Raw genomic sequence first — 11331 nt, forward strand, 5'->3', positions numbered from 1 at the left:
GTCACCAATAGCAAGTAAAAAAAAATATTGCCTTCAGATCCGATGAATAACTTCCGCAATGCCAAGAAATGCAGATTATGTTCAGAAAATATGAATCGGATCCGAGATAACACAAATGTTGAAAAAATTGCCGTCACCCTAAAATCACAGGGTTTTCTGAAAAATAATTCACACTCCTGATGAACTCATGCGACGAAATAACACAGCACCATTCACAAAATTCACTCAAGAAAATAACAGAACAATCAAGAATAAAAACCTTTGATGAAATTTTTTTCTTAGTAGGCCCAAATAATGAAAACTCAATACTCCCTGAAATAATGAGTGATAATAAAGTATCATAAAAACACAAGTGTGATTGAATGGCTAACATTGGAAGACGCCCAAAAATAGAGAGTAAAAAAAAAGAGAAATTGAAGACGGACAAATGTGACTGTTAATCCAACTACATTGGAAACGAAACTCAATTGAAAGTTGATGGAGCTGCAGAAATTGGAGCTGGTGTGAGCAAAAAACTTGGAAAATAAATCATCCATGAGAGAGGATGGATGTACACAAACCTGAGTCAGTCTTTCCACCTTCAATTTCACCTGATGGTCACATACTTGTTCGTCCCATGCTTGGCCCAGTGACCACTCAAATCAATTGGGTTTCCAAGATTATACCCTTCACCTGCAAGCTTCTCCAGAACCTTCGTAAAAGCTCCCTGGCTCATCTTCCTCCCTGCAATTCTCGCTCCCTGCCGCTTCGTGCTCATCGGCAACGGGTACATCGACACAGTAGTAGTGCAGCAGGCAGACTGCCACCCTCCAATTCCCCACCGGTAGCACTGCTGAGGGGCCCCAGTGCAAGAGCAGACCGGCGTGGGCAGCCCGGAGATGTCGAGGTTAATGCCATTGATCATAATTCCAGAGCTCTTCCTCGCCCCTCGGCCCCTCGGACCGGAGGACGACGAAGACGGCTTGCCGCTGCCGCCGCCGATGGCGGCGGCGGCGGCAGCGGAGGCTCCGCCGCCTTCGTCTCGAGGGCCCGGTTGCTTCCTCTGCTTCTTTGCCCTCGCCCCGCCGCCGCCGCCTCTCCGGGGGGCCTGTGATCGCTTCTTCGGCGGCGCCGCCTCCTTCCTGGCGGCGGGTTCGTCGTGAATTGGGGTTGATTCAGGGGGCTGGAGCATCTGTAGAGTAGGCGGGTTCGCCGCGGATTGTGGATCTTGCATTACAGGGTAATTCGGAGGAACATGGAGGAATCTGTTGCCTTCTCGGGGACGGATCCAGCTAGTGTACTGCTGCATCGCCACCGCGGCGTGATCGGGGACGACGCAATCGCGGTGGAGGAAGGCGCCATTGGGGAGGAGAGGCTTGGTGTCGCCTTCTCCACCCCCCATGTTTGACATCAAATTCAACCCCAAACCCTTCACCGCAGGCTGATGATCATAGTATCCCCCCCAATTCCGGATCCCCAATCCGCCGTCGTCCATGGGGCAAAAATTTGGGGGAAATCGCCGAGCAATGCGACAATCACAGCAATTTTCAATCTGAGTTCGTCCGCATCGCCGCCTGCAGAAGGATCTCGCATCAAAAACAAGAACCCAGATCGAAAAAATCGCGCCGGACCAGGCATTGAGGGAAATCCGAGCAAAACCCTAATTCCCGAAAACCGCGATCGATCGGAAGCAAAACGCGATGTTTGGAAAGATCTGCGAAGAACAGAGCCGGTAATCGATGGAACGCAGGGCGAGAGCGACGGCATGGATTCCACTATGACAGTTGAAAGCGCCATTTGTAGCGATGAGAGAGAAACCCGATGAGAGAGAGAGAGAGAGGGAGAGCGATAGAGAGAGAAAGAGGAGGAGAGAGATAGAGAGACTTACAGGGAAGCGGAGGAGGAGAGAGGAGAGAGAATGGAGAGAGAAGCTGTCTAGGGTTCTTGCCGCGTCGCGATGGAGAGAGATAGACACAGAAAGCGCCGACCAAGAGAGAGAAAAGGAGAGAGAGAAAAGAAGATGTGAGAGGGACGGAGGAAGCTCTTTGCTTTAAATATCCTGCCTTTCTGGCGTTCGCGATGCCCTCGTCGCCGCGTGGCAGCGCTATTCTAATATTTATTTTCTTAATTCTACGAAAATAAAACCCCCAACTCTTAATTTAATTTTGAATCCCCATTTTAAATACACGTTGGAAAAAAAATATTATTATTATTCATTATGCAAATGGAATGTTTCTTTTTTAAAAATACCGATTAAAATTTGGAACGGATCACATCAAAATCGAAATAATTTCAAGGCAAATAATAAATTATTTAACAACCCATGAATAGATGCAGATTTGATATATCGGAGAAAGAGTGAGAGAGAGATAGAAAGAGAAATAGAGAGGGGACAGAAAGAGAAAGAGAAAGAAAGAGGGGACAGATAAAGGTCGAGAAAGAAAGGGGACAGCGATAGTAGTAAGAGTGTGTCAGAGAGATATATACATAGAGAGAGAAATGTGGAGAGGGTATGAGAGAGATTTCTACATAGAGGGAGAGTAATATGGAGAGGGTATGAGAGAGAGATTTCCACAAAGAGAGAGATAGTAATATGGAGAAGGAATGAGAGAGAATAACATGGAGAGGGTATGAGAGATATATATACATAGAGAGAGAGTAATATGGATAAGGTATGAGAGAGAGATTTCTACATAGATAAAGAGAGTAATATGGAGAGGGTATGAAAGAGAGATTTATACATAAAGGAAGAGAGAGAGAGAGAGCGTAATATGGAGTGGGTATGAGAGAGAGATTTATACAAGGAGAGAGATAGAGTAACATGGAGAGGGAATGAGAAAGATATATAAACATAGAGAGAGTAATATGGAGAGGGTATGAGAGAGAGATATATACATAGAGAGTGAGAGAGTAACCCGGAGAGGGTATGAGAGAGATATTTCTACATAGAGAGAGAATAATATGAAGAGGGTATGATAGAGAGATATATACATAGAGAGTGAGAGGTAATAAGGAGACGGCATGAGAGAGAGATTTCCACATAGAGAGAGAGTAATATGGAGAGGGTATCAGAGAGAGATATATACACATAGAGTGAGAGAGTAATAAGGAGAGAGCATGAGAGAGGGATTTCCACATAGAGAGAGAGTAATATGGAGAGGGTATTAGAGAGAGATATATACACATAGAGTGAGAGAGTAATAAGGGGAGAGCATGAGAGAGGGATTTCCACATAGAGAGAGAGTAATATGGAGAGGGTATTAGAGAGAGATATATACACATAGAGTGAGAGAGTAATAAGGAGAGGGCATGACAGAGAGATTTCTACATAGAGAGAGTAATATGGAGAGGGTATTAGAGAGAGATATATATACTTAGTGAGAGTAATACGGAGAGGGCATGACAGAGATTTCGACATAGAGAGAGATAGTAATATGGAGAGGGTATGATAGAGAGATATATACATAGAGAGTGAGAGAGTAATAAGAAGAGGGTATGAGAGAGATATTTCTACATGGAGAGAGAGAATAATATGGAGAGGGTATGAGAGAGATATATTTACAAAGAGAGTGAGAGAGTAATAAGAAGAGGGTATGAGAGAGATATTTCTACATAGAGAGAGAATAATATGGAGAGGGTATGAGAGAGATATATATACAAAGAGAGTGAGAGAGTAATAAGGAGAGGGTATGAGAGATCGATTTTAACATAGAGAGAGAGTAATATGGAGATGGTATTAGATAGAGATTTATACATAGAGAGGGATTGAGAAAATAGAGACAGCTAGGGACTGGGAGAGAGAGAGCAATATGTAGTGAGTATTTATGAGAGAGAAAGGGACAGGGGGAGGGTGTAAGAGATGGAGTAAGAATGTGTATGAGATATATATATACCTAGAGAGAGAGGGAGTAAGGGTGTGTGCGGGATTTGTATACATGACTATATACATAGATAGATAGATTAGTTGATAGAGAGGGAAATGGATATATATATTGGGGGATAGTTAGAGAGAGGGAAGGATGCAGGGAGCGGAATTGAGTTGTTTATCTGTGTGAGAAATAGAGATATCGATAAATAGACATGGAGAGAGAGAAACAAGAGAGATGAGAGAGAAAGAAACGGGAGACACATGAGAGAGAAGAGAAGAGTGAGAATATCCCTGACCAGTGGCAGATGTATTATCATCTGTGGAATCTGAAACATGTCCTTCATTCACCTTCTCATTATGGAGCACATGTGGTTGAGATAACCGCATCCTGCGGAGTTAAATGATATAAAATGTTAGAGAGAGAGAGATCAAAGAGACAAGAGAGAGAATAACCCGTGACCTGTGGCAGTCGTGCTATTAAGAGTAGAATCTGGAGCATGTCTCTCATTTGCCTTTTCTCTCTACAGAACCCATGTGGTTGATATAATCACATACGTAAGCCTCGGTATCTTGAGAGAGAGAGATCAAAGAGATGAGAGAGAGAGAGAGAGGGAGAGAGAGAGAGAGAGAGAGAGAGAGAGAGAGAGAGAGAGAGAGAGAGAGAGAGAGAGAGAGAGAGAGAGAGAGAGAGAGAGAGAGAGAGAGGGCGAGAGAGAGAGAGAGAGAGAGAGAGATCAGAGAATAACCCGTGACCATTGGCAGATGTGTTATCAACTGTACAGAGTACAATCTGCAGCATATCGCTCGTTCACCTTATCGCTCATTGAAACCCATGTGGTGGAGATAATCACATCCGACGGACATGAACCGCAGTAAAATCTGGAGAGAGAGTTAGAGAGATCCATGAAAGAAGAAAAAGAGAAAAACCCGTGACTACTGGCAGATTCGTTAACATTTGTACAATCTGAAGCGATTCCCTCACATGAAATCAATAAGGAACACATCTCGTGGAGATAATCACATCCGGCGAACGTAAACTTTACAAAAATCTAGAGAGAGAGATCCAAGTGAGGAGAGGGAAACAAGAGTCCTTGGCCAGAGGCAGAGTTGTCATTCTCTCTCTTATCTGGACCAGGTTTCTCATTACTTTCTCTCTATAGAAGCCGTATCGACTACAGATAATCACTTCCGGAGGAGATAAACCGAGCTGAAATCTAGAGAGAAAAGCAGTGTTTCCTACAGTTTGTTCTGTGTACAATCTAGAGCATCTCTCTTATTTACCTTCTCTATTTATTGAACCCACGGTGGAAGAGAGAGAGAGAGAGAAGTGCTCGTGACCATTGGCAGATTTGTTATTATCAGTAAATTCTGAAGCCAATTCCACACTTACCTGCGGTAGATGGAGATAATCACATTTGGCGGACGTAAAACTTTGCCCAAATCTAGAGATGAGAGAGAAGCGAGAGTCCTTGACAATTGACAGATATGACATTATCCCTACCATCTGGACCGAACCCTATATTACCTTCTCTCTACACGAACCATATCAGAGACATATAATCACTTCTGGAGGACATAAACTTTGTTGAAACCTAAAGAGAGAGATAAAGAGAAATCCTAGAGAGCGGAGAGAGAAACGAGAGTCCTTGAGTAATGGCTGATTTTAATTTTTCTCTACCATCTGAACCAAGCCCTTTACTTCCCAACATATAATCACATCTGGAGGACATTAACTTTGCGAAACCTAATGAGAGAGAGAGAGAGATACAATAAAGAGGAGAAAAACTATAGTCCTTGAGCAGTGACTGATTAGAATTTATCTCACCCTTCTGGGCAAAGCCCCTTATTACACTCTCTCTACAATAACCACATCAGCAACAGATATCCCATCCAAAGGACATCAACTAAGCTGAAACCTAGAGAGAGAAAGAGAGATACAAGAGAGGGACAGAGAAACATGGGTTCTTGACCAGTGGCTGATTTGAACTTTTTCATACCATATGTCCAAACTCCTTATTACACTATCTCTACAATAACAACAACAGCAACAGATAATCACATCCGAAGGACGTAATCGAAGCTGAAACAGAGAGAGAGAGAGAGAGAGAGAGAGAGAGAGAGAGAGAGAGAGAGAGAGAGAGAGAGAGAGAGAGAGAGAGAGAGAGAGAGAGAGAGAGAGAGAGAGAGAGAGAGAGAGAGAGAGAGAGAGAGAGAGAGAGAGAGAGAGAGAGAGAGAGAGAGAGAGAGAGAGAGAGAGAGAGAGAGAGAGAGAGAGAGAGAGAGAGAGAGAGAGAGAGAGAGAGAGAGAGAGAGAGAGAGAGAGAGAGAGAGAGAAACTAGAGTCCTTGACCAGTGGCCGATTTAATTTTTTTCATGCCATACGGACAAACTCTTTATCACCCTCTGTCTACACTAACCACATCATCGACAGATAACCACTTCCGGAGGACATAAACCAAGCTGAAACTTAATGAGAAAGAGATACGATAGAGGAGAGAGAAACAAGAGTCCGTGACCAGAGGCCGATTTTGTCTTTATCTCTACCATCTGGGCCAAAGTTTCCCATTACCTTCTCTCTACAGGACTCATATCAGCAGCAGATAATCACCTCCGGAGGACATAAACCGATAGAGAGAGAAACAGGAGTCCGTGACCAGCGGCAGCTTTGTCATTATCGCTTCCATCTGGACCGAGTCCCTCATTACAGCTGCGGGAGATAATCACATCCGGAGGAGATAAACCCAGCGGAAATCTAGAGAGAGAGAGAGAGAGAGAAGAGATGGATGGGGAGAGGAGCGCCAAGGAGCAGTACAGAGAGTGCATGCACAACCACGCCGCGTCTCTGGGCAGCTACGCGACCGACGGCTGCGGCGAGTTCTTGGCCGACGCCGCCAGCCCCGGCGGGCTTCTCTGCGCGGCCTGCGGCTGCCACCGCAACTTCCACCGCAAGTACGTCGCCGTAGAGTTAGCGGAAATAGCGCCGCTGACCTCTCCCACCGTCTCAGAGGAGCGCGGCGGCGAGAAGCGTCGCACGAGGACCAAGTTCACCGCCGAGCAGAAGCAAAGGATGCAGCAGTTTGCCGAGAAGATTGGCTGGCGAGTGCAGAAGAAGGGCGGAAACGTGGGGGGCGGCGACGATATCGCGGTCTTCTGCCGCGAGATTGGCGTCAGTCGGCAGGTTTTCAAGGTCTGGATGCACAATCACAAGAACTCTACGGCGGTGGAGGCGTCCCCCCCGGCGGAGGCCGAGATGGACAACGCCAAGGGGAGCATCTCGTCTTTGACCCAGTAGAAGTATTGGTTAGAGAGAGGGAGATGAGTGGATCGATCGTTGTTGTTTGGTTTTGTGGTTACGTTTCGTTGCATTGGTTGGGGTGTTCGTCGGCGTTTCCTTGCTTTTGCGGTGCTTTGTGGGGAGAGAGACGGACTGGAGAAACTTCGAAGCCCGGTAGAAGACGGACAGCTTAGAAAGGGTGCTCCGGGAATGGAGACACTGAGACAAAGATGAGTGGATTGATTGATGAATAGGTAGACAGATGGATTCAAGAATACGCGGATACACCGACAAAAAGTGTTCACACAGAAACCTACAGATAGATGGAGGAATATGTAGGTACACGGAAAGATAGACAGATGTATCGATTGATTGATAATTGGATAGATAGACGGATAGATCAATAAAGGGCTCCAAAGGGCGAGGAAGATAACGATAATGCCAAGAGGAGTCTTGTCCTTGGCCCAGTGCCGGTTTTAAGAGAGAGAGGAAATGGAAGTGTGGGGAGATGACGTCCCGTTCGGTTCGGTTCGGTTCATCTTTCTTCTTTGATGGTTTCGTTTCGTTTCGTTGTCTTTGTTGGGCTCATAGTCAGCCTTCCTTTTCGAGGATGTTTTTGGAGCATTTGCTGAGGCAGAGATCATTCGTTGTGCGTAGAAAGTGAAATAAAAGACAGAAGCGAGGACAGGATGATGAAGGATTAAAGATATGAATGGAAAAGTAGAATTATGGTTTGACAAATATACAGACAAATATACGGATAAAAAGATAGACATAGAGATAGATCGATGTTTAGCTCTTCAGCTTGCAAGCTACGAAGCTAGTAAGCTTGATAGATGGATAAATGTCTAGATAGATATACAGACTGATAGATACGTAGTTAATAGATAGAGAGATTGATAGATGTATGGATAAACTGATTGATAGACCGATATAAATGGATGAATGAATGGATGAATATAGAGCTACGTAGACGGATGCCAGATAAAGTGAGATAACATTTGCTTTGTGTTTGTAGGGATGAGACAAGGAACAGGCTCGTTTGGACGGCTCAAACTTAGAAAATCTGGGTAGACAGACAGTTAGAGAGAGAAAAAACGCCTATTGAACAGAAGGCGACGGAGATGGCAAGCCAAATAATGACGTGAGAAGAGAGAAGGGTAAACACGAGACGAATATGCTCTATTACGGATCAGACGATGACAAAAAGAGTAAGAGCTAGAGAGAAATGGTGGGGGTTGGGTTGCCATTTAGACGGCAGCATGAGGGAGATAAAAGAGGTAAATTTCAAATAGCGGAACTCCACTGGTCATTGGGCCCAACGGTGGCTGCAGCGGCAGATGCAGCAGCAGCTCTCTGGCATACTCCTTGTCGCCATTTCTCTCTTGGGAAGGACCACGATTTTCTCATCTTAGAAAGGCAAAATGACGCAAACGATAATCTAATATAAGAATAACATAAAGAAGAAGAAGAAAAATAAAAAGAAAAAGAAGCGGTAGCAGCAAAAAAAGAAGAAGAAGATGCTGTACTAATAGAAGAAGAGCAACAACAAGAAAAAGAGACAAGAAGTAGTAGCAGTAGTAGTTGCAGTACAAGGGCAAGAGAGAGAATCACAAAAACAAGAAAAAATAGACAAGGAATAGCACTAGTAGTAGACAGACAGACAGACAGACAGACAGACAGACAGATAGATAGATAGATAGATAGATAGATAGATAGATAGATAGATAGATAGATAGATAGATAGATAGATAGATAGATAGATAGATAGACAGACAGACAGATAGATAGATAGATAGATAGATAGATAGATAGATAGAGAGATAGAGAGATAGACAGATAGATACATAGATAGATAGATAGATAGATAGATAGATGGATAGATGGATAGATAGATAGATATATAGATAGATAGATAGATAGATAGACAGATAGATAGATAGATAGATAGACAGATAGATAGATAGACAGACAGATAGATAGATAGATAGATAGATAGATAGAAGAAAATAATAATAAGATAGATAGATAGATAGATAGATAGATAGATAGATAGACAAATAGTGTCTTGTTGTCGTCTAAGTAGTGGTAACTGTTTTCGTTGAAAGAAAAGTTACAAACTGGGTTAGCTGAAAAAGAAGTAGAGGACGAACAATACGAACAAGAAGAATAAGAATTTACGGTAAGGAGAAGAAAACGGAGAATAACAAGGGAGATAGATAGATATAGTAATAGATAGATAGATAGACAAACACTGTCACTTGGTTTTTTCTTGTTGAAAGAAAATTTACGAACTGGGCTAAGCTGAGGGTACTTGGGGCATTAACATGGTCCCACAAAGATGGCCCACAATTTCTCTCTACGGTCCTGGTTTTCCCATCTTCCTGGAATCTGGGAGCCGCCCAGTTGGCCCTGAGTTACACTTATTTTTGGGCACAGGAGTTGTCAAATCAGGACGGTTGGTTTATCCTTAAGGTGACAACTGGTGATAGGATTTGAGTCAGGTCCTTGTTTGTAAGCACCTCTTTTGAACTAATAATGTATCTTCCAGTCACTCTTAATTGTTGAGCTCTACGTATGCTTTGGTAAGCCCAATAAAATCTGATGTTTAGGAATCAACCAGATCTGGATCAAGGCTGGGTGGCTGGGTCAGGATGGTGGATCAACACAACCCTCAGACTTACCCTACTGGAAGATTCTGCCTAGACCAATTTGACTTGATCACTAAACCCAACTAATTGGTCTTAATTAACTGGGTTAATTGTTTAGGTATGAGGCAGAATGAAAAACTGGAGACTAATAGATCTTGCTTTAGTGATAACATATTTTCCAATACTGAGCTTGTTAATAATACCATTTTATATATATGATTCGCCACCAAATCCTAGTGACATCTGAAAAACAAACGCTCATATCTGCAGCTGATCTATCGTCAAAGTAAATTTAGTACGCATCTAACTAGTTCAATAATCCATTTATAATAGAAAATTTTACTTGTATTTCCACCCATGTTTTTAATTTGTTAACCACTTTTCAAAATAACATATTGAATATTCATGGAGGGAAACCTAAATAACTAACCTCAACATTTTTTCTGATCGATGCTATGTAGGGACTTGAAAATTGATCGTGCTTATTCTTGCCAGCAATGAAATCGTAAGATTTATTTAGTAAAGGCTAACTTCACAATTATGCATTTAATATTTTCACCCAATACTTAATCTTCCTCATAATGTAGCTTAGAAAGATACCACGTACAAGTAGCAGAATAATAGTCACAATTCCTTTGGAGTTTACATGCCATGATATTTGCCTTCAAATGCCTTGATATCTCGATGACTATTTAATATAGTCCTTCATTTCCCAAAGTTCTAAATAAGCAGTAAAATCATTCGTTAATCCGTTATGTATTGTATCATAAATAATAAGACATTATCCAGACTGCTTTTCGAGATTGAAAGCCTTATTATTTATGTAAAAATACTTTGTTACTTCAATAGCTATTCAACTTTGTCATCCATTCCCAGAATATAAAATAAGTATTTATCTTAGTTTATAAAATTATTAAATTTAAAATCATAAAAAATACAAATGCATTTCTAAAAAAATTTTAACTGAAAGTTAACCTCTTTCATACCTACTCTCTATAGACTTTACCCATAATCACGCCGTGCTAGGAAAGGGAATTATCACAAATTTTGTTGCAAAGGTAGAATATCATTTTAGCCCTAGATTTGGATTGAACAGTTTGTAGAAATGACGGTATGAATATTTATTTTATTTAAGGTGATTTAGATAACATAATATTATCCTTAATTGATATTTCATTTTTTACCATCAAATAATATTTTCTCTGTGTGCGTATGGTGTCCACTGCACAGATTTTGACTAAAGTCCATAGCAGCCTTTTCTATTGGCTTCAAAAAGATAGTTTTATCCAATTCGGGTTAATATTCTACCTAGCTTTAGCATTTTAAATCAATTGGAAATATTTTGAATTTTGGTAATTTCATATAGCTTTATTGTTTTTCCTTGCTGCAACTGAAACATTTTATATTTTTCTTCTTCAAGCGCCAAATAAATTATCAATTATTTCAAAAGTAAATATTTTTATTTATTTCATTTATTTTATAATTCAGTTATGATATGTTTATTGTCTATAAGGTTGCATGATTTTTTTGAACTTTTCATAAAATTGGTGGAATCATTC

General features: G+C 41.8%; 2 protein-coding genes across 3 annotated transcripts; one reads left to right on the top strand and one right to left on the bottom strand.

The window, feature by feature from the left end:
* Positions 1-390: 390 nt before the first annotated feature.
* LOC144704887 (protein BASIC PENTACYSTEINE1-like) lies at positions 391-2006 on the bottom strand. Of its 2 annotated transcripts, XM_078577458.1 has the most exons (3): positions 1868-2006; positions 561-1553; positions 391-483 (listed from the first exon to the last, which is right to left on the bottom strand). In XM_078577458.1, exon 2 carries the CDS (start codon positions 1472-1474, stop codon positions 587-589), a length of 888 nt encoding a protein of 295 aa, XP_078433584.1. In that variant the 5' UTR covers positions 1475-1553; positions 1868-2006; the 3' UTR covers positions 391-483; positions 561-586. The 2 variants fall into 2 exon arrangements, with proteins under 2 accessions (XP_078433584.1, XP_078433583.1); XM_078577457.1 differs by having other exon boundaries at positions 391-1553.
* A 4516-nt stretch (positions 2007-6522) lies between these two features.
* LOC144704901 (zinc-finger homeodomain protein 11-like) lies at positions 6523-7236 on the top strand. The gene has a single exon (XM_078577480.1). It carries the CDS (start codon positions 6627-6629, stop codon positions 7137-7139), a length of 513 nt encoding a protein of 170 aa, XP_078433606.1. The 5' UTR covers positions 6523-6626; the 3' UTR covers positions 7140-7236.
* Positions 7237-11331: the final 4095 nt, after the last annotated feature.

Source organism: Wolffia australiana, chromosome 6 (assembly GCF_029677425.1).
Source record: "Wolffia australiana isolate 7733 chromosome 6, ASM2967742v1".
Taxonomy (NCBI): Eukaryota; Viridiplantae; Streptophyta; class Magnoliopsida; order Alismatales; family Araceae; genus Wolffia; species Wolffia australiana.